At 36.3% G+C, this 24,839-nt stretch overlaps 1 protein-coding gene across 1 annotated transcript in view; it reads left to right on the top strand.

The window, feature by feature from the left end:
• LOC131074286 (vacuolar protein sorting-associated protein 53 A) overlaps window positions 1-24,839 on the top strand; it is a 216,527-nt gene that overhangs the window by 21,539 nt on the left and 170,149 nt on the right. The window contains exons 3-5 of the mRNA XM_058010871.2: window positions 4,395-4,489; window positions 10,781-10,837; window positions 11,029-11,179. Of these exons, the coding sequence (XP_057866854.2) occupies window positions 4,395-4,489; window positions 10,781-10,837; window positions 11,029-11,179 (303 nt within the window). The remainder of the gene's footprint in view (window positions 1-4,394; window positions 4,490-10,780; window positions 10,838-11,028; window positions 11,180-24,839) is intronic.

Raw genomic sequence — 24,839 nt, 5'->3', positions numbered from 1 at the left:
ATTCAATTATTTGATAGAAGATAGCTTTTGAAGTTAATATAAATATAATTTCAAATCTTTTTTCTCCTGTGTATGATTTTATCTTCTTTTGAGTCAATGGGATCAAGGGTTTCATTTGCTCGTTGCATTGTTATGATGTATGTAGTTTTTCATCTCATGCTTTAATCCAAGGGGTTAATTAAAATGCTTGATTGAAATTATAGAGGGATAGAGCTTGTACTAGGATTTGATAAGTAGTTCGGGTGAGAAATTGCAAAATGAAATGATAGTGTAATGCATTATCATTTAAGATTAAGTCAGCTATTAGATAAATTTCTATCAAGTTTCAGTGATAGTTCAGAGACTCAGAGTCCAATGGAGTAAGGCACTGGTATATGCTAGCAAATGTCATTAGGTTATCAATTTCTTGTCTGTTTCACTTATGGTTTGTCATAAATCATTATAATCAAGACATATTTCCAAATTTTTATGTATGTTTGAGGTGTCCTATTATCTCATGCTCCAGATAAGGTCGAGGATCACTGAAGAATTTGCCATTCTTAAGCATTCTCCCTATTGTTGAGTCAATATATGAGATTATCTGCTTTGTTTTTAGCATAATTCGTGAATATGGAGCAAAGATCACAAATTTGCTAAGGGATTACCCTCCTGGGTCTTGCAAAGCCCAAAGTGTAGAACGATTTGCAGATCCTTGTCGCAGTTGGTCCAAGTCTGAAGGACATTGATAGTTGGAAGTGGCTTTCCATAGGTAATTTGAGGAATCAACTTGGTTTCTGCCTCCCGCAGTGTAAACCTGTTTTCGGGCACCAACAAATACTAAAATAATTCGAACTTCAAATAAAGGACAAAAGGGATAAGGGGACAATGAAGATAATGGATAGTGCTTTGATAGACAAATTCCTCATGGAACTACTTTCTACTTAACCAGAGATAGCTCACAATGCAATAGAAAGAGTGCAATCTTCTAAGGTAGTGAAAGATTTTCATACTGTGAGAATTCACCCAAATACCCAATGTTGGCACAATCCAAATGAATATTCACAATTGAACTATTGCTGAAATGAGGTTCAGAGTCCAAACTAACCATACACTGCAATTTGCAACCAACAAACTACAAATAGTACGAATCACGGAATTCTATCAAATATCATTACATTTCTCCATTACAATCAATGAACTTGAACTAAAACTTGAGAATTAGAAACCATGCAAAATGTTGAAATAACACACAAAGATCCACCATATCGTCAATGAAAATTATGTATTTATTCCATCCTAGTCTTGGCAACAATTTCTGATCTCTTCCTCCTACTACTTTTAACTCCTTCTAACTATTAACTATTGCTTTATCATTCCTCTTTAGTAATGAAAAGGCCAGACCTTCAGTTACAAAATGAATGGCCTGGATTGATTCTAAATCAACGGCCATAACAATTCAATGAAACCCTAAGTTGAGGTAGTTACAATTATCACCTTCATACATTTAGTATCCACCAATGAGAAAATTACAAGCTTTGAATGCACATCCTTTTAGGGAAAGGACCAATGAAAAAAAGAGTTGTAATATCTCATTAAATATAAGTCCACATGCCAACTTGTTGATGAGTTAGGTTCAGTGAATCGGGACATGCTGATTTGTCATTATTTGATTGGTTGAGATGAGTAGATGCCACATCAGCTTGCATATCTTGTAAACCTTCATCCTTCATCACAAAGAAGTCTTTGCATCTCTAACTTTGATTAACTCTTCTGAACTATCTTCCTTGTCCTTAGACTTCATTGAGCATTTTCTTCTTCATCGTCGGAATTCTTCGTGATGCTTTGTATTTCCATCTTCACGAACATCTTGATATTGTCTTCCATTGATCTTGTTGAGTCCTTCATCATAGAGCAATCCGCCTTTGTCATCTTCTTGCAAATGTGGATCTTGTCTTTTGTTGCATTGTTGTCTTTCATTCTACTCCATCCACTTCCTCGCATCACATGAAAAGAGAAATCTTTGAATCATGATTTACAAATAAACTCCTAGATCAATTCCAAGAATTGTTTAAGTGAAATGCAAGAAAATCATGGTGAGAAGATGAAAGTTAAAACCTTGCACTCCAAATTCACATTGAAGAACTTAAAGAAATTCTCATGATAATTAGTCTTAAAAAATGCTGTGAAACAAATTGTATCTTAATGCAAAAAACACATTTGGATTTTCAAAATGTCATCAATAATCCTTAATTCTTAATGCAATAAAATGCTTCACAAATCCCTATAAAAATCTGGAAATGACATTTTTGCACTTGGAATTCTTGTTTCAAATCTGGAAATAATTCTGTTGAAGCATGCGAATCACTCATTTTCTTCTCAATAATGACCTGCTTTTGTTCACAACAACAACACCTTCTTTTCCTCTGTTGCTTTACCTTGAATCTTGATTTTCCATGTGGGAAATCACACAATCTGCCGTTTGAATTCACTTCATCAAGCACCTTTCTTTTTCCCTTCAATACTTTGGTTTTGAAACCTGATTTTTCTTGTTGAAAATCACCTGCCTTTCTGTGATTCATTCCTAATTCGCTGATCCCAGTCTTGACAATCTGATTCAGTCTGCTTCTGCCCTTAATTCATTGACTTCTCTGCTGAATTTGCTTGTGTTCTGCTCTTTAATCTGCTCCTTATTTCGTTCTGCCTCTAATTTTCTTTGAATGATGTTAGGAATGAATTCCTTATCTTATCTTTATAGGCGTTCAAAAGGCAATTGCATCTCCTTGATATAGGTCGGCCTTGTAAGGGTATTATTGTGTTTTTTTCAAATCCCAAATCCTCTTCTTCAAGTCGGCCATCTTCTCATGAAAGGTTTTGCATTTTAAAATTTAAATTCAGGTCAGCCCCTTTTGATTTCACCTTTGATTTGAAGGCTGTAAATATAATATATGTGCTCACAAAAAAATCAACTTATGCTCTGCATTTCCAAGTGGAATTCCGCCCTGCACAAGGACATGTGGGTGTGAATCAGGGGCGTATAGGGACTACTGAGCACGTTTGAGGGCTGTGCAAGGACACTCGGGTGGGATTGTCACTAGCAGGACTCATAAGCGGGATTCAGGGTTGTTCATGGACAACTAGGTGCAAATTTCATGTGTATAAGGACTCTTGAGCGCATATCCAAGGTGGAGAAGGACAAATGGGCGCGAATTTCACCTATGCAAAGACTTTTGAGCGGGTTTGAGAGGTTGATAGGGACTCGTAGGTGTGTTTGAGATATGTCCAAGGACTATGTGGCGCATTTAAAGGCTGACAAGGATTTTGCATAAAATTCAAGGGAAATTTGATTGTGAGAGGGATTTTCCATGTTTCATCCTTGGATTTCTTATTCTAGGAGTTCCATATTTCAACTTAGGAATTCCTCATTTTAATCATGGATTTTCCATGAAAATTGCAACCTTATCCAAGGATAGTTCTTAGAATTTCTTTATTTTCCTTTCATGTCAAGGTCAAATAATCCGACCTTGATGAGGAATTTTCCTTGTCAAGATATTACATCCTTGAAATTTTCCTCTCCGAATCCACACTTAGCATTTTCCCAAATTTCACCTTCCTAACAAATTATCTTGACAACATTTTTACTTTTCTGATTTGTGAAGTGTCTCACAATTTTGCCTTCAATTCCCAATCTTGAAATTCACTTGTGGATTTTGGACTTGGACCTCTGACTTGAGCCTTCAAGGATAAACCAGCCCTCAGAGACCAAAACTACTGCCAAACAAAACTAAACCTAAGCAAAACGGCTAAACTACCAAGCAAAAGAGGGGTCCCCATTTGCAATGGGGCGTGTGTTTTTACAACACAACACTAGTGCCAATTCGAAAAAATGTTTCTGAACATTTCAAAGGTAAAAGATTTATTCTGCACCCAAAATCTCCGGATAACTCCTTCCAACTTATCAACCAACTAAGAAATATACTCAAAAGTGATGAAAAATCACAAATTGGATCAAGGTACTTCATCTTTGATTGCCTATCAGTTTTGGTTGCAATGGATTATCAAATCTCTACTTGTAAGAATATAGAAATTTCTATGGACCTTGCTTTTCTTTATTGGGGGCTGCTGCAGCAAAATATTTTCATGCCCTCTTTTAATAGTTTAGACTGGTAATGGGTAGTGTTAAAGGGCCTTGTTTAATACTATCTTGTTCTCATTTTAATTTTTCAGAGTACCAAGAAATTTAAGTTGTTAATTCCTGCGAGCACACATTATATGGGCAGAGAAAAATTTGTTGATTTCCATTTGTTGAATTATAAAAGTCATTAATGCCAAAAACATCTGCCATTTCTAGTATACCCATGAATTCCAAAATCTGGTTTCTTCTAATTTTGTAGAATTTGTTTCTTTGAAAACTGCAGAATCATCTTTATCAGGTGTAGAGCCTATGATGCAAAAGATCCGGAATGAGATCCGTCATGTGGATGCAGAAATACTTGTGGCGGTTCGCCAACAGGTTATTATTCAATCTCTCAAGTTTAATTATTGCTGCTCTATTTTTTTCAGGTAGCCAGCCATCCAAGTGTTGTTAAATAATGACAAAGTACTGTAGTTATTCTAGACTGGGCAAAATAAGCCAATGGTGTAAGTACACAAACAACATTATCCATGCTTAAAGTTAAACACACAGAGGATGAAATGTTAACATTTTAAATGGTTCACAAGGCAGAAATGTTTCAAATAAATTGTATACGTATTCAAGATCTGGGTAAGTTTTAAAGATCAACTGATTCTGCTGAACATTTAAAGAAAAATCAGAATTTAAGGAAAATGATTGCAATATATCATGATATACTTTTAAGTTGTAAATAATGTAGCAGACTACACCTTTATCCTATGTGGCTGTTCTGAGCTTAATCATGAGGAATTCTGTTAACTGAGATTTTATTGGGTGCAAATCTTCTAATGAATCCATTCTGTATCAAATGTAGTTTCCTTATGTTGTCATGGTGGCCTCTGATGGTATTCTTTCATTTTGATAGGGTCTTTCCAAAAGTGTACTCTTGCCTTCAATTCTAATTCCGGATGACCTTGAAACTTGTAATATCCCTTGCTAAATCTGATTGAAAATTTCTGATTTAAATGCTCAAGGAATATCGTCAAACACTTGTCATGAAACCTCTAATTCGCTGTCATTTGTTTCAGACTGAGTTTTCTTGCTTGAAATGGTTTCAAATGATGTTCAAATGCTTGGAAATTAACACTACAATGTCTAAGCAAAGAATTAGAGGCAAATGCAACTTCTTTGGGTCATTTCAAATGCATATATAAGAAATTATACATGTAAATGTGCACCTACAGCCAACTGTCATTTTCACAAACACTTGGCATGCAAACCACTATCACCTTGCATATGGACATATTATCAAATAACTGGCCTGCAACCAACAATTAAACTAATAGCTGCAAATGCACTATGTATTCCTTCACTTATTCAATAGCTGTTCATAATACATCATACCCATATATTGGCTGGCCATGATAAATTATGATGTTGATTGACAGATTGCTCTTGCTGGGGTGTACGGCCAGCATAGGGGTATGTGCCAATGCCCTTGTTTGTAGACAAAATGCTCTCCAATGATGTGTTTGATCTGTTCTAACCCTCACACCCACTAGCAATGAATTTCAAGAATTTTCCTGTGCCTTTATACATAAAATCGCACCACCTCTAGGGTTGCACCTTCTAGCAACAAGGTCTGGACCTGTACGGCTGCCTTTAATTGTTCCCAATAACTTCAAATATGGTGCTCACAATACTGCTGTTAATTGATCCCAAAATCTGATAAGAAACTCAGTGAATTTTATTCCCAATCTGCACAATTAGAACTTCTGAATGAAGTTCTCTTCAATGCCACAATTCGGTAGATATTTCACTACTTCAAAGCAGCTGCACACTGAAGATTTGCACATTCTCCAATGGCTGAAAGTCTGAAACCCTTGGCTTCTTCCTCTCCAAACAAATTTATTAATTTTCAATAATAATAATGAATGATTCAAATTCTTTTAAAGCAATATATATTTCTCCACAAAAGTGTTCTATTTTCTCCATGAATGCCTTTAATTACATTTAATGATATTCAATGATATAACATCTTAATTAATCATTAAATGCATGCCTTGGTAAGTGTGCAATAGTTAATTAATTAATGGCCCCCTTTTTAATGATGCCATGACCCTCAATAATAAAGTTAAGTTATAACTATATTATAACACTTTAGTTATTTAATTATAATATGGGTCATTAAAATATTAATATCTCCATTAATACTCAACATCTTGCATAGCCGTCTGAAATGGGAGTCATCACTGCAGTTCCCCATTTGACCAACTGCTTGGCTATAAATAGTAAGGGGTCCATCTCGATGACTTCTGATTTACTATAAATAGTAAGTAGGGCAAATGAAGTCCAAATGAAGCCAAACGAAAACCAGATCGGAGCGCACTGAACCTTGGAGAAGATGCAACCCTCAGAAGACCCTCTATCCAACACATTAGCCTATGAGGGTCAGGATGATAGGCTAATCACCCAAAAATCCAAGTCTGCTAAAAAGGTGACATTACAAACCTTCACTTTTGTTTGATGAGATGAAGGGTATGGTTGATCTTGTGGTTTTTGCCCGGGAACATGTGCAGAACGGGTACACAAACTTCTATTCTAGTCAACTTCCTAGACAATTTTGAAAGGTGTTCATTCTATAAGGATTCCATGTTGAACTTGATTCCATCCTACCCTATTAAAGTTTCTGGACCTGATACAAATTTCAAATATTTCAAGGGCTTACTGTCTGAAATAAAGAAGGTTTCCTCCAGTTAGTGGTCAGAAACAGGTTCTCCAGTCCTATATCTGGCAATTGCCTCATGTTTAAACCTGAACACCATTGTTTTAATAGTAATACAGCTCATTAAATTGCAGTCCAGAGAGCTGAAAGAGATTAGAAAAACAATGCTGCTCAAAATAGAAGGAAATTGGGGTGTAATTAAGATGGTCGTTGGAGGTTCCCATTCCCATGATCACACTATTATCTGGAAGTTGGCAAGGTTGTATAGAGGGCAGGCAACTATTTAAGTACATATTTTGTGATGTCCTCGATTTTTTTTTGAAAATTTTCTGTTATTTTTTATATGCTTCAAGACTGATATATATATAAACACGAAATCCTAAACAACTGCTGATGTAAATCCTCTGATGAAACTGAACTTGCAAATGGAAATAGCTGGAAATGTATTAGCTACAGCACTAGTCGCCCAATCAGATCTCATTGAATCAATTCAATAGTTAGCTGTGCTGAGGATTTACAAACTGAGTTGTCATTGGAGGTGTAATTAGACAGCCAAACCCACACTAGAAGTTGAATAAATAATCCCTGCAATATGTCTACATTTTATCAATCAGTTCATCACATAATTATGACAGCACCCTGTTATACAGTTTATACTCTTACTTACAATCTCATAGAAGAATATGGCACACTGATCTGTGTATCTGCAGCAGCAAGATGTTGTCGAAAAGTGCTATTGAATGGTGATTGGGTAGATCCACCACAGTATTCCCGCTGTAACCTGTGTAAGGCTCTGCCAATCCAATCCCTCTAGCTATTCGCCCTTGATTCTAGCTGTATGCAGCTTGCTGTGATGAAAATAATCATGTGCTACTACTAACTTATGAATCTTAGCTGTTGCTGATTATATCTGGCGCTCCAAATAATGGTGCGCTAATACTGACTGAGAGTATTTGACAGGATTTACTGTGCACAGTTGGAGGACCCTTCACACAGCTAAAATGACTTGACGGAGATTGCTGATAACTAGTGAATTGATTTGCTTAGGGTAGAAGTGATGGTGATCAGCTACAATAGCCCTGAAAAATGGCAATCTAGGGTTTCCTGGGATGGTATCAAACCTGATAATCAGCTATCAGATCTTTTCCTGCCAATGTTTGATGCCAGTCCTGAAATCATGCATAATAAATTCTGGTTCAGTCCACGATGCAACCCTTGATATGGAATTGCCAATGTAAGAGGCAAGGGTTTTTTGTCCTAAGCTCTCAATTTATGCAGCCAAGGTTTTCCATCCTTGAGTGCAAAATTGAGTTCAAACTCAAAAGTGAAGAATCACTCAAATGAAGATAGGTGCCCCCTTGATTTACCTGTTGATTTTAATACTAATGTTTAAAAAGACTGTTTAATTTTAATTATAAGAATATTATCAAATTGCACCTAAAATTATAAATTACTTGGGCCCAACTTAAATAATATTTTTAATTATTTTAATTCAAAAAAAGGGACATGACATATTTAGGAGCCAAAATCCAGAGGTCCTTTTGAAAGGTTTCTAGAAGAAGAGTAACTGCTCCTATTTGAAAGACATTCCCACGCATGACCATTTTTTCCAACAATAATTTTGTTCTGCCTACATTTAACTATGTATCTGTTGATTGTTTCTTGCTTTAAAGTCATGCCTTACAGATTGGGATACATGTCTCCATTTTTATCGCCTTTTGCTTTCAATTCCTTGTGTGATAGCTCAGAACAAAGATTTTCTTAACAGGGAGACAGCTGAAAATTATCACTTTAGTGGTTATCATTGTCATCCAAGCACATAAGCATTGGCTGCTGGGTTAAAGTAAGAAAATACTTATTATTGGAAATCACCTGTTTTGAACCTCAAGAAATTTGAGAAGACACCAAGTTCAAAACAGGCAACAAGATCAAGTGGTCCTTGGTTTTTTGGTGAAGTCAAATGACTCCTAAAGATTCCAATGCTTTTGTCATTGAAAGAGAATGCAATGCTTTTGCAAATAGTTTGAGACTTTTCTGCATGTCGCATCAATTAAGCTACAAAGTACAAACAGCTTCATGGATTGCTTTTACTCACCATGAATTTAATCATCCCCATCCTCAACACAACCTTCGTAGTCTTACTATATAAGTTTTTGAACATATGTTTTAATATGAATGATTGCTTTAATTGTAATAGTCTATCTTGGGTCACGTCTATGGTTGAGTCATTTAGTTAAATTTAATTTTTATGCAGTTGTGATATATATACAAGTCATTCATCTGGCTGAATTTAATGTAATTGCACGGTCAATAAGTACCTATTTTACTGATCTAATTATATTTATTGATCCAAAGCATATACATCTATTACATTGTATTGCTTTTGCAAATCTGTGCCCATATCATACCGATCATTGTGTGCATTACGTTTAGTTTGAATAATTTATTCCCATGACGTCACAGTGCTATATCTCTGTGGATATAGCAAAAAGCTAATGAACTGTTGATGCAATATTTCTGTGGCTGTTGTAAACAGTTAACAAACTGTTCATGGCATATATCTGTGGTTGTAATAGAAAGTCAATGTAATTGTAGCTGAATACATGAATCGTGTATGCTAGATAGACTGCCAAGTTAAAACTTAAAATGTGAGTTGCAAGCAGGTGTAATTATTTTATGAGTCACATGCAGATAAAATGGGAAGGGAAAAGATCCTCTGTTATCACGCTTCCAGTTGCGCACCGTGCCCTAATTCACTGCAGTTGCTCAGTCGCGTCTTAAAAATGAATGAAATCGGTTGAAAATATTTTATGTTTGGAGTAAAGTAGGTTTATATCAAATTCGGGCAAGTTCTTGATGGGTTTTCCAGGAAAAAAACACATGTTTTTGCAATGTTTTTTGATGAAAAATCACCAAGAGTTTTAGGAAATCTCGGGGATGACTTTTCAGGCAAGTAGCTCACTGCCACTTTTGGGATGTGAGTAGTCATGAGTTCTGTGAGTACTTGCAGTGTTTTTCAACATTGGTTGCAACTATGATTATGAATTCATATGTTACATGGTTGGAGTTTGTTAACATCCTAAATATCTAGGCATGGATGCAGTGAATAGGGAGCTAGACAGATAGTTGAAGATCTGGTAATTATTTTAGAATCTAAAGTAGTCTGCTCTCCTTTATCTACTTTCAGCAAACAAGGACCTCAGATTTGCTTCAATTCTCACAACTAAAATTGAATTCTATTAACTCCTTTATCATCTTATAAATTGTTTTCTTCCTCTTTCTTAAAGGATCAGTTCATGTCTGCTAAAACTCTCTTGTATGAATTTGATATTCATTTATGTATCTTTGGATTTCATACGATGGATCTTGGTGATCTTGGTATATTCGATTCCCCTTTTCTTAGGAAAGCAGGAACGAAAGGACTCTTGTCAGCATTTAGATTTAGGATCGTGGGGACAGATTTAGGAGCTGAAGTCCAGAGATCTTTATGAAGGTTTCTAGAATGAGGGTAACTTCTCCTACAAGACATTTGTATACATACCCTTATTTCTCCTAATTAATTTTTCACTGCTCTTATTAAGTTCTCCATGTTTTAGGAGATTGTTGCTTGCTGGAAATTCGGGCCCTCTAGGTTTGCCTTTTGATTGATATTCATGAAATATCAGTGTGATAGCTAGACAAAATTTTGTTAACTAGGAGACAACCAAAAAAGGAGTTGGTTCTTAAAAACTCATTCATCTTAAATCTCAAATTTGTTAATTTTATTGAGAAATAACATGTATCTTATGGTGGATTTGAAACTGGCTGTCCATTCATATTTTCATCTTTTGCATTAAAAATACAATTTTCAGCTTTTCCACTTATTCCATTTTACTTTCACCAGAGAATTTCATTTTCCCATTATGTAGTTATAATGTTCCACATCAATCCGATGCATAACTTGTGGTTTTTTCCTTTTCTTGCAGAGCAATTCAGGAACTAAAGCTAAACATGACCTTGCGCTTGCAACTCAAGCTATCAAGGTTTGATGCAACACGTAGAATAGGCATGGACATATTTTGCTATGTTTGACAGTTTGGAATTGAAATTGTTGCGTCAAATGGCAGGAATTCCAAAAGTGTGCTGATGAATATTCTGGTTAACCTTTATATCATATGCATGTGGAGTGATCGTATTCAATAAACATGAACTTACATTTACCCTGAATTTGCAGGAACTAATGCACAAGATACGAGAAATCAAAATGAAGGCAGAACAAAGTGAAGCCATGGTCCAGGAAATATGTCGAGACATAAAAAAGCTTGACTTTGCAAAGAAGCATATTACAACAACTATCACTGCTCTTCATCGCCTCGCGATGCTAGGTTAGTGAGGAGATTGCTGCTTATTCAAGCATTGTCTCTGCAGTAAATGATTAAGTAATGTTGAAAATTAAATATATGTACATTGACATGTAAGCTTTCAACACAAACTTAAGTCAAAAGTGCAGGATACCTGACAATATGCTTGAAAGATCATGTAATGATAGTAGGATGGGTTTCTGGTATGGTGATTTATTTTCCACCAGATTTTGGAAACAGGGATGGCAAATATAAACAAATATATATAATTTTTTTGAAACTTTAATAACCGTTTTAAATTAAAAAAATTCAATTCAATATTGTTACAGTCCATAGAGCTGATGGCCTAAGAGCATGAGATTCAGCATTCAAGCATTTGAAAAGTGAAACTTATGAAATGACATACAGAGCAAATGAACACGTAACATTCAAATGAAATCTGAAATCAGAAACTAAGTCTACAATTGTCAAAATTGAAAACTGAAATGTATTCTCCAGTTTCAATATCAGCATTATAAATGCTAGCCTCTTCTCTGGCTAATTGACCATGTTGAGTTTGATTGAGCCTTTTCGACAGTATGTTGATAATCCTCCAAATAAAAACCTCTCTTTATGCTAATGTTGATAATCGTCCAACTAAAAACCTCTCTTTATGCTAACCCATAAATGTTTACAGTTAGGCTGACAATATTTACTGTGTAAAATGCCTAGCTATCTCTTGAATGTCTAGGGAATTATTAGACTTCCGCTTGCTATACCTGGGTGGACTAGGCATTTCCAAAAAAGATTGGAAAGATGGGGGATATTCTCAAAATGCTCCCTTGAGTTTCTGCCATCGCCTCTAAAGAGAGGTAAAATGTCAAATTGATCAGAGACAACTAGGAGACATTTGTTTGGAGAACACAAGTAGTTTTCTTTTTGAGGTTGATTGCATCTCTTTTCCAGCACATCCAGGAAACCAGCAGATCTAAACAGCCTTTATATGCAGCTATTATACACATCAACATGGTTAGGCCTGTGAGATGTCATATCTCACAACTTCTACCTTATCATGTTCCCCCTTTGTCACTATGTTTCTACTTCTTCTTGGCGACACGGTTCAGGCCTCAATGTTGTAGATCTTCTCCTCTTTGGCTGTCTCCCCAATCGTGGGGATAGACATATACTACGAACTTCTTTGCTATAATGGGAGTTGCTTTGGCCTTGAATGTTAGTTGTGATTCTAGGGGGAGTGCTTTGCCCTTGTTTGGCTCTCTGGCCTTAGGTAATCCTGAAAAGCACACAGAAAATACTGAGGGGGGGTGGGTGAATCATTTTTTTAAAACTATTACAAACATGGAACCTCATAAAACATAGAGATAGCAAACACTAAGACACAAACACCAATTTTCTCGTGGAAAACCCTTTTGGGTAATGTTGTGACGTTTTCACACATCGCCCCACTGCAAATGGGGACCCCCTACTTTTTAGGTCCTCGGTCTTTTGGTTTTGTTTTTTGGGTCCTTTCGCGGTAGTCTCATCAGTCCTCTGAGTTTGCAAGTGTTTGGGGGTCAGTCTAATCAAGCTTGCAGCTCGTTTGAGCAAATTTGGCTAAGCCTGGAGCATGTTTTGTCTGTTTTAGGGTTTTTTCCTTCAAACCTAGATTTTAGGGTTCTCTTTTAGGGTTTTAGAAAAATTGAGCATTGCATTGGAATTGGGCCCTTTAAAGAACTTGCATGTGAAATTTGAGTGAATTCTGAGCAACTTTCTATTTTTTAGGGATTTCACTGCCTCCCAGATTGGTCTAATTTAGCCAAAAATCAAACTTACTATTTTTAGTAAGTTTCTATTTTTAGTGTCTCTGCGTCTTGTTTTGCCCTAACTCTGACATCTTGAAACACTTCTATTTTTGGAAAGTCTATTTTGGCAAGATCATCACAGGCAGACACTGAAGACTGATTGTTCCTGATCATATCTAAATCCAGAAAATTCAAAAAAGCAGGCTAAGTGGATAAAAAATGGCTAAGTGTGAGCATTCATTCCAGAAGTGGAAAACGTGGAAAATCTTCTGAGTCTGGCAAAAATCCACTTCAATTCCTCAAAATGGCATTTTAATCTGGAAATGATCAAAATTGACTAAGTCTGGAAAGAAGCGAGTCAGATTCCTTCACCCAGGCAAAATGGCGCCCAAGGAGAGTGATGGGCATTGAATGGAGGTGGTCAGGGAAAACTAAAGAATTGTGAAGTTCCTTAACTAGGTGAAAATGGTGCCCAAGGCCAAATGAGGGCGCCAAATGGAGGCGAGCATGGAAAAATCTAAAAACTTGAAATTCCTTCCTAAAGTGATTTTGCTGCCCAAGTTAGGGTTGGGCGCCGAACAGGGGTCCTTGGGAAAAGCCAAAATTCCACCACACCGTGAAATCGGCGCCCATGGACAAAGAAGAGCGTTTAAATGACTAAGTCATGGAAAATTAAAAAATGTTCAAATTCCTTCCTCATGCCCAAATGGCGCCCAAGTCAGCTTAATGGCGCTAGAATCAAGATGCCATGGAAAACTTGGAAATGTAAAAATTCCTCCTACATGGCAATTTGGCACCCCAGTCAAGGAGAGGGCGCCAAAGTGAGGTGAGCATGGAAAAAGTTTAAAATTCCTAATTCCTTGACCAAGTAGAAATAGCGCCCAAGTACCAGGTAGGGCGCCAAAATCAAAGAGTCATGGAAAACTTAGAGAATTGAGAATTCCTCCGCAGAGGTGAATCAACGCCCAAGCAAGATTGAAGGCGCCAGAAGGAGTGCATCAAGGAAAAAACTTGAAAAGTTGAAATTTCCTCCATGATGAGGATTCCACGCCCAAGTTAAAGATTGAAGAAATTTTCCAAGGTAAAGAAAATTGAGGAGCAAGGAAGAAATTGAGAGAAGGAAAACCTCCTAAGGGAAGAATTCAAAATTCCCCTGCCAGGCATGGAAATTTGCCAAAGAATAAAGAAATTTCAAGACGAGAAGAAAAATTGGCCAAGTGAGAGAAGATTTCTTTAACATGAATCCCAAAGCTAAAAATGAAAAAATTCCTAAAAAATAGGAAAGGTGGAAATTTGGCTGTGTTTGGAAATTCCTTCCTTCAAGACAAAATTCCAAGAAAGTGGAAAAATTGATTGTATTGGGAATTCCTTCCTTTAGGACAAAATTCTAGGAAAGTGAAAAACTGACCGAGTGTTGGAAATTCCTTTCCTTAGGACATAATTCTAGGAAAGTGAAAAATTGACTAAGTGTTGGAAATTCCTTCCTTCAAGATAGAGTTCCAGAAAAAGTGAAAAAAATGACAAGTATTGGAAATTCATTCCTTAAAGACAAAATTCTAGGAAAAGTGAAAAAATTGACTAAGTGTTGGCAATTCCTTCCTTCAGTACAAAAAATTCTTGGAAAAATGAAAAATTGGCCAAGTGATGGAAATTCCTTCCTTCAAGATGGAATTCCAAGCGAGGAAGAAATCAAGGATGAATTGAACAAGAAAATTCCCTCCAAGAAAAGTTTTGAAAAATCCATTTTCGAGCATAAAAAATCATCCGAATTTCAAAATGATTATAGATTTGGATTCGTGAGAGAATTTTCTCTCTTTTGGACCTTGGAACCCTAATTTGAAAAAATTCCTAAATAATAGGAAATGTACAAAATTGATGAAAAATCTTCTCCAAGGCAAGGAAAATTCAAAACTTAAAGAAAATTCTTCCTGGATTAAATTTTCTCTCCTGAAGTTTTCTCTCTCCCATTGAAATAGTAGCTAGCTCAGATACCTATCTATTGTATTTTAATGTTGTCAATGACAAATTAAAATACACATGTATTATCTATTATGTAAATCGAACTTAGGGCTGGGCCGAAATACATGTAACTTGTAGTTGTAATTATGTCTTGCTTGGGAAAGACCTATATATAATGTAACTTGTGGATAGGACATGCCCTATAAATGTAACTTGTAATTTGGTCTGACCCTAATTGGGCGATGTAACTTGTGGTCCTATATTGAATGTAACTTGTAGATAGGGTAGGCCCAATATGTATTTTGAGCGATTATGTAATTGGGTTGGGCCCAAACTCATGTAGCGTGTGGTAAAGGCAATCAAGCAATAATGTCTTAATAGGTCAAGACCTATTTGGACGATCTACATAATAATATTATTAAATTAACAAGGCAGGCCGACTTGAGACTTGACACCACAAGTCAAGTATATAAGCAAGTCATTTGCATAGCATAATGAATCAATTCACATACAAGGCAAATCATTCTTAAGGCTGTCAACACATGTAATCTGCTCTCCAACATTTGGTGATCTCTCTCTCTCTCTCTCTCTCTCTCTCTCTCTCTCTCTCTCGTGCGAACTTGCTCCTCATCCATTGTGTGAAGGCTGGCTGTTAGGTGATGCTATCAAGATCTTGCGAAGCTAATGAAGACTTGCATTGAGCGAATTTGATGCTGATGATAAGGGCTGCAATCTCCATTATCATATAAAGAGGAATTCAGATCTGCTATCTTGCTGGTTGAACAACAATCTGAGATAAGCACACTTGCCTTGTACTTGCCTACATTTGAGATAATACACATTGTACTTTGTGGCTGGGTTTTTCACCTCCAAGAGGGAGGTTTTCCCAGGGTATTGGTGTTTCTTGTTTTGTGTTTTTATTGCTGTTACTGTTCTGTTATAACCTGATTATTTAAGATTAACATCTGATTGCTTAAAATTAACATCTCCAAGGGTTTCTCGCCAAGTGGCAGCCAGGTTAGCGCATGCTAAATTAATGGAGCACCTTTTTGCGTAGCCGCCACATTTAAGGCATTATGGCAGATTCCTTTTGCATGGTACTTGTCGTACTTAATGCAGTGGTGGAGCATCTTTTGCATGTAACCGATTTGGAAGTGATGGTGCGTTGAATGCACATTGGGCGAATTTGAAAGAAGTGGGCGATTTCTCTGATGGTGTCCACTAAAGTTATTTTTTCAAAACTTGCATGGTTTCACCTTCCTCACTTAGAGTAGAATTTTATTTGCTCAGTTGTTAGATAAAGTGCTTTGATTTCAATGAAGAATGTAATGGTGTTTGATGAATATCCATGGTTCATACTTTTTGCATCTTCTTGATTATAAGATGTAGTGCAAAGTTAGCCTAAACCCCCAAATTTATGCTAAGTTCGATTGTGAATAGTCGTTTGGATTGCGCCTTGTTGGGTATTCTACTTCAATCCGTTTGAAGTAGAAGCATCGCATAATTGCTATATCTGATGATGAAGTTCTAGCCACATCAAAGAGGTGAAAGAATGATCCAAACGCAAGTCCCCTTGGATTACTAGCAATCACATTGGCGAACTGAGTAACGTCCATTGCAAAAAGGAACCTTGGAGTCGATTGTTTGAACTCACAACAATCTTAGCATACAATCGTACTTTGATCAAGAGAGAGTGAAGTGATTGTTAGGCAACTTTATTCTGTGTTAGGTGCTGTCATAAAAACACGTCAACAGGTAAAAAACCACAACACACATTAGATTTCATTAACAAGTGGGCACCGACCCAAATTACAAAAGTGAGCACCAACTCACTGAGAGCACCAACCCTCTTCGAAGCACCAACTTCTTTCAGCTGAAGCACCAACTTTGTTCAGCTGAAGCACCAACTTCAAAATTGTAATTTGATAATTTACCAAGGTCTTGAGGCAGATTTAAAGGGAATTAGAAGTAGATTTGATTAAAATCAGATGCTAATTTTGATCAGATTACAAGTCGAACCTAGGGGAATTGTTTTGAAAAGAGAATTCCCATTTATGATTTAAGAATGTTCGTTTTAATATCATGTGTCTTAATTCATAATGTTTCCTTTGCAGGTTGGAGACAAAGGAGAAAAAGTGAAGTCAGGACTTAGCCAAATGAGGAGTCAGGCATTCAAGTTCCAATTCCAGGTGCAGATACATGGAAGTAGACTCATCTATGTAAAGGAAAGGTCTATAAATTCAAAACAAGGATGATGAAAAAATCAAGATGACATCAAGACAAAAGGAAGAACACCTCAACAATGCAAGATCAAGGTCCAAGTTAGAAAAGATGAACATTCAAAGTGACATAAAGATCAAATATTCAACAAAGTCTACATTCTAAGGTGAGCACAAGTATGCACCAAGAGAATCAAGTAGGGACATCATGAAGAGGATAGCGAAGGATGAAAATACAAATGAAAGGATTGACATAAAGGATACAATTACAACATCTTGAATTTCCTTTGGAAATCCAAGATTCCAAGTTCAACATGCGGATACACTTCAAAGAGAATTCATCAATTTAGTGAAAGATCAACACTTGCAATATGAAGAATTGCTCAACAACATCAATGACATCAATAATAACATGAAGGTACTCCTAGTCAATAGGAATTTCACCAAGACAAGGATAGTGAACACAAAGGATTCCACACAAGGAGTCAGGAATTACATCAAGGAATTTCAAGATCAAAGAGAATCAATGAAGGCGAAATAGGGACAACACAAGGTGAATTCTCTAACAAAAGGATGAAATGAAAAGCATTATAAGGAATTCCAAACATCATGAAGAATGTCCAAGGAAGGAGTCTAGATGTCCAAGATCAGTGCAAGGATCAAAGTGAAGTACATTCAACCAATAAAACCGTGCCACATCAAGACATCCAAGTTCGTTGAACCTGATTCATCCAAGGCAGGTTGAGGTGGCATCCTATTCACTTTCAAACCATTCAAGTTGTGACAAGTCAGCACGTCTAGGTGCATTGAACCTAATTCATCTAAACATGGAGATAGTGGCACATGGCATTCCATTGGAGTTCGTTCAACATACCTAACCTCAATTCCTATTGGTTGACATTCAAAGGAGGAGACTGTTAGGAAAATTAATGTTTACATTATATTTGAGGCGTTAGTAATTGTGTAAATGTAGAAAGGTAATTGCTATTGTAATAGTGATGTTGTTAATAAACAAATCACTGATATAGGTTTGGATGGTTAGTTGTATATATTGTTAGTGGTTAATGTGTTATACCCGTGAATGATATTCCAGGATATTTGTTATAACACCTCCCTATTAAATAGGAGGTTGTTTGGCTATGTAAGTGGCTATATATTAGCCATGTATTGAGTCTTGAAATGAGATGAAGCACCATATTGATTGTGTTTAATTTATTTGCAGCTTCTCTGTTTATCTCTGCCTATATTCTTAATATGGTATCAAAGGAGTTACGTATCTTGTGCCTGCTCTTTAGTGATAAGATGGATTCTATACCTATTAGTTTGTGATGAGGATATCGCTCTATCTTTAGAGTAGTGATCAAATCAATGAGCTTGATTTGCTTTCATGCACATATGGTTTTTTGATTTGCTTGTGTATGGTGTTTGACCTTTGTGGTACATAGGGCATCCATGTGGATGGTGGACAACGATTTCTTAGTCACATCTTATTTGGAGTTCAACTCATTTTTATTGGGTCAGCCTTTCTCTAAGTTCATTTGATCGTGGATTTTGCATTCTTGGCTTTGAGAAGCTTCTTCATCACTCACTTTTGCATCTATTTGGTGTTGATGAAATTTTGTGTCTTTTGTGTTCAATGAATTTTTTTCCGAGTTAGCGAAAAATTTGTGAAAATTGGCGGATGAAAGAATTGATCCTTATCTCTATATGTTTGTGCTTTGATTGGTTTTCTTTTTTTCTCACATTGGCTATTAGTTTCAAGAAGTTGAAGGGTGGTGGATTTTTTGAAAGGCTATTAGCCAATCTATTCGTGGATCGAGAAAATTCATTCATTGAAAGGTCACACATTAAAATCTACATATTTTTGACCATGCTTATCTCAATTTGGTGTATGCTTTGATCCATGGTTTGATCATAGGTTTTTTTCACTTGGATCGAGCCCCCAATCTCATTTGTTGCTCAGCGAGTGGGCAATTACAACTTGTGCTAGCAGTGACGAATTCCTAACAAAAGTGTCGATGACTTTGGCATCACCATTCAATTGATTAGCATCAGCATTCATCAGCATTCATCAAGTGCGCCGAGTACTGTAAAATCAGGCCATAATGTGAGATAACGCAATTGGTGGCTTTATGACAACTTGGATTAGATTGGATTTGAGGTAGGTTGATTGGTAGACTGTGGAGCAATATAGATCAAATTTATTAGTATTGATCAAATTTTTGTTTAGCGTGATCTATGCGTTACCAATTTGGTGGCTAGTAATACATTGTCGACAGGTGCAACCAACACATTTGGATCGATAAAAATCAATCTGTACAGATAAAGGTCATGATACCTTGGAATGCTATCAAAGCAAGTCAAAGTGAAGTTGTATTGTTTTAGAATTGGATCCATTAAGAAATGTCAAAATGTAAAAAAAATATAAACAAAAAAAATGAAAATTATAATCGGAGTACATGATCGGTGGTGCCCGACACTCCTTGTAAGTTCACATCAAAGAGGAGAATGTATTTTTCCTCACAACTATGAAATGAGCCTAAAAGTCAAATTTGCTAAGTAAGTAGTAAATTCATTGGAGGTTGGAGGCACAGGAGGTTGGAGGAATTTTGGCGACCCCTTATCAGTCACCAACAATGGGGTGGCTTATCAACTTTGGTGGCATTTTCTTTTCTCTTATGCAGTTTGTTTTTCAATGTTACGTGTTGTGTGAATAAGTGGAAATTTCACATTGTGGGGGGGAATATTCCACAATGTTCCATTCTCAATTTGTGATATATATGGTGATTTCTATGTAACTTCCCTAATGTGCAAGCATAGTGGTGAACAAAAGCACCGGAGTAAGTCAGTTCATGGATCTTGAAAGGGTTTGTGGGAGGATCCAGAAAACCACACGAGGTGAGCAAATGAGTGGAGGTTCCTGTTCATGTCAAGGTTTGTGGTAAGCCTGTTTAAAACCATGGGAGGAGACAACCTTTCTTTTGGATCAAGGTCATGAGTCATATAGTTGGACATGCCACAAGGGTGAGCATATTGGAGAAGAGTGTGTGAATGTTTTTCTACCATGTCAACACTAAAGGGGGGAATGCTAGGAAAATTAATGTTTACATTATAGGTGTTAGTAATTGTGTAAATGTAGAAAGGTAAATACTATTGTAATAGTGATGTTGTTAATAAACAAATCACTAATATAGGTTTGGATGGTTAGTTGTATATATCGTTAGTGGTTAATGTGTTATACCCGTGAATGATATTCCGGGATATTTGTTATAACACCTCCCTATTAAATAGGAGGTTGTTTGGTTATGTAAGTGGCTATATATTAGCCATGTATTGAGTCTTGAAATGAGATGAAGCACCATATTGATTGTGTTTAATTTATTTGCAGCTTCTTTGTTTATCTCTGCCTATATTCTTAATAGACACGTGTCCTATTCATTGTAATTTTCTTATTAGTCAAGAAGGGAGTTTGCTGTAACATACCCTAATTAGGGTTTTATTGTAAAATCTTGGCCATTGATTTGAGAATCAATTTTGGCCATTGAAATGTAATGAGCTCTCTATATAAGGCTCAGTCTCCTCATTTATAAAGGTTAATAATGGCTAGTCGATAGTTAGAAGTTCATAGAAATCAGAAGTAGAGTTGGAGGATGAAAGAAGAAATTGTTGCTAAGACTTGTGGAAATAAATACTTGATTTCATTGAAGTTATGTTGGATCTTTGTGTTGTTTCTACATTTGCATGGTTTCTTGTTACTTCACAAAGTTAGAAAGAATTCATTGATTATGATGGATGCTTATGAAGATATTGTGATGAATTCCTTGGTTCATACTTTTTGTGGTATGCTGATTGTAAGCCATAGTGTAAAGTTAGCTTGAACCTCATTATTATGCTAAGTTCGATTCTGGATACTTGTTCAAGTTGCGCCATCATTGGGTATTAGAGTGATGTATTTGCAATATGAAAATCTTCCATTTCCTTAGAAGATTGCATCGGTCTCGTGTAGTTGTTGTCATCATGATGAATCAAGGCTTGATTTGAGGGAATTTGTCTATCCAAGTAACATCAATGATCATCATTGATCTTAGGAGTAGTGTAGTCTTTCTAAATTCTTCCCCCTTTTTGCCTTTTATTTTCCAAAGTTAAGTTAGCAAGATCTAAAGTTCCAGCAAGAGGTCAAGTATAAACGTAAGTCCCCTTGTGATTACAACAATATCACATCGTATATCACTGAGTCTATCCACAATCTAAAGTCAAGACTTGACAGTATTAACCTTGGAGTCATCTCATTTGATCATGAAGCTTAGCATTTGAGAGGTCTTTGTTCAAGAGAGGATAGAATACCTTGGTATTTTATTCTGTGTTCGAGGTGCATAAAAAACAATCAAGACCAACCAGCTCAAGCACAAAACCAAGCAGCTCAACCAAACAACCAACCAGCTAAAACACGCAATTGCTAGACAACCTTGATCATCATCCTTTGACATCAATGACAAAATATCCAATAACTCTCCCATGAGCACTATTAGATCTTGTATAGGCCCCTTCGTAGTGATCAACGATGACCCTAGTGACCACTTCACAGAGATCGACGATGACCCTAGTGACCCTATTTTTTGCCTAGACCACGATAGTCAATGAGACCTTTTCTCTTTTGAAATCCTCAACATATGCTTTGTGGGGTTCTTGACTATTTGTATTGGTGTCTTGACCACCTATGTTGGTGGTCCCTTGCTGTTCTATATTTTGATTTTGGTTCTTCCCTTTCATGGCGCTTTGCTAGGATTTTCCTCATAGAGCTTTCTTTTTAATTTGGGGTACTCGAGTCCCACTGACCTACTTCTAGTCATCTGTGGACATTAACATAATTTCTTTCTTTCTTTCTTTTAGCAGTTTCAGTACATTGCATGTCAAAGGACAAGCTTGGCTTCCAAGGAGGATGATTATAATTTCACAAGAGGAGAACTATTGAAAAGGTTTATAGTTTATACCAAAGAAGCAATAGTTGCAAAAAATTGTGATTATACCCGATTAATCTTGAATCTTGGAGCCAGCCGATTTATTCCCTGAAAAAATCCTGATTCATGAAAATATAGTTGATCAATCATTGACTCAATTTTCAATGGTTTTTTGCGTTTAAATTGCATTAAAATCATGTTAAACCACCCCCCCCCCCCCCCCCCAAATGGAAAAAAAGTGAAAAAAATCGTGTAAAAATTTGCAAAATTACTGAATTGCTTAAAAAATAGGGCAGATCCGAGATGCAATTAGAGTCAATGTGGAATCATCCTTGAAACAGTTTGTTATTTTGTCCTTTAGTTTTCTTTCCGATCTCTAAAAATCCCTAAATAAAGGAGCGGGAAGAGCAATGGCGGTCATCAACCGAATTTGAAAGGCCTCAATCATCCTAAATTGTGCGGATATGAGATAGTGTCAAAGCAGCTGGCAAATCTGCTCTAGATTGCAGCTTCGATTTGACTCAAGCTCTCTGCACACCCCGCCCCATGGATTTTGATGCGAAAATTATATAATTAATATTGTACACTAGCTTTAAAATTAATACTATTTTGCACTATTATAGATGGCACTTTGACGCGGAAGGAGTGAAACCCCTTTAGTTTATAAATTATAATTAATACCAAAGAAGCGACAGTCGCCAAAAATTCGTGATTGATCACAATTAATCGTGAGTCGGGCAAGGGCACGATTTCTTCCCCAAAATATTGTGGAAAAATCAGTCAATGATTTTCCACAATTTTTTGCATTCAAATTGTGATTAAACCGTGGGTATAATCAGCTGCAAAAATGCGAAATATTAGCAAACCTAAAATTGACGCGAAACCCACAAAAAACCCTCAAAACAATGAAAAAACCCTGCGAATGTTTTATAAATGATGTCATGCGACGTCTTCAATGAGTTCTTGGTTGCGGAAGAGCAGAGAATTGATGAAAATTAGAGGGTGTTTTAGCTACGCGATAGGCAAACATTCTAGGTATTCATCTTTGTCAATGTTGTTTCTTTGTTGCATTTTTCCATGATTTAGTTATTCAGCTGAAGGACCCTTTGTATTTCTATTTTGTGCCTTATTATTTTTCTATGGTTATTTTTAAATTGGCCAACAAATACCCGAATGTTCTTCTCGCAAAAAAACACAATAACATTCCATTTATTCATATTAAAGCCTAATATGGGCTAGACATTATGAACATTTTTAGTTGAAAATGGAGATTGGATTTGACATCTCATGAGATTCTTTTTGATGTATACGTGATAATATTCATAGCAAAATTCATAAGTTTATAATATTAGATATTATTTTACTTGCCATCTCCCTTTTGTCATCTAATTTCGATCATTGTTGACTTTTTTTTGCATCCAAAAACTCTAAAATGCCTCTAAAAGCATTATTTCTCCCAATACAAAGATCATTTTGCTCTCTTCACTCTCTTTTTTCTCATTGTCTCTAAATTTATTTTTTTGGGGGCATAGCTCCCCTCATCCAACACCTTGTGCAACTTATCAGTTTTGCTTCTCAAACTTATCAAGGTCCTCCCAAACCCCCACCTAGTGGGATCTTGTACCTTTACCCATACTAGCAACTTAGCTATTTTATAATACTTTTGTTGATTAACTAATTGACATATCACTAAATCAATAAATGTAACCTCAAACTAGATAGTATGCCATCACTTAAAATCATCTATTCTAGTTTGCAAATGTTTGTTAGAATAATATTATTCTATTATTATTTAATGGTCACTCATGTATTTTTAGTGTATTCTAGTCTTCTTAGAATGTTTCTATTTCTGTCTTTTGAACGTTTGTTTCTTTAAGGAAACATCGTTCCTTGCAATTGCTATAAAAACGTTTGTTCTTTTGTAAATAAATTATGCAATTACCATAATCTTAATATGGTATTTGAGCGGGAGTTCTAAATTAAAAAAAAAAATCATTTCAAGGTTTTCAATCTTTTTTGATTTAGAATTTTCTAAAGTCTTCTTAGAGTTTTTTCTAAGGCTTCTATTTTGAAAATTTGTGGGCCTGTTCGTGTTTGTTTCCCGCGACCTTTGTGTTTCATTTCTGTCCATGCTCGTGCCGTTTTTTGACGAGTTCGTGCACCTTTGCAATGTGCGGTTTTTCTTCTTCCGTGGGCGCATTTCTCTGTTATTCGGCGTGACTTTTGTGTGAAGATTTCTGCCTTTGATCGTGGTTGCATAGTGTGACTTCGACTTTCTCAGTACGTGCGATTTGTTTACATCTACGGTGCATTAGGGTTTTTTGCTCGCATTCGGAATCGTCTACATGTGTTTATGCGATGCACTTTTCTGCGATTGGTCTTTCTTCTATTCTGGAGCTTGTGACGTCTTTATTGGCTTTTTTTTTTTAGATGTCACCTGTGACATCTACCTGCCAAGGGTTTTTGCAAGCATGATGAACTCCTAGCCCGCACGACGGAGTTCTTTTTGTCTGCGTTCGTGTTGTGTGTTTCCCTGTTCGTGTCGCCTAGGTTTTCAGTTTGACCTTTCGTATTTTTTCTACGAATAGGGCACGCAAATTTTAGAAATGTTTTGGGTCTTCACAAATTTTGTTTTGGGTTTTTTAGGCAATTTTTTAGGTTCTCTTCAAAATTTTCTGGGTCCTCACAAATTCGTGCAAGCAAAATCTTGTGTGCCTTGACATTTGTGCCAACATTTTGCCACTATTTTTTTGTGCATTGGGATCTGTGC

This window comes from Cryptomeria japonica, chromosome 7 (assembly GCF_030272615.1).
Source record: "Cryptomeria japonica chromosome 7, Sugi_1.0, whole genome shotgun sequence".
NCBI lineage: Eukaryota > Viridiplantae > Streptophyta > Pinopsida > Cupressales > Cupressaceae > Cryptomeria > Cryptomeria japonica.
This window is presented reverse-complemented; position numbering and strand designations above follow the sequence as displayed.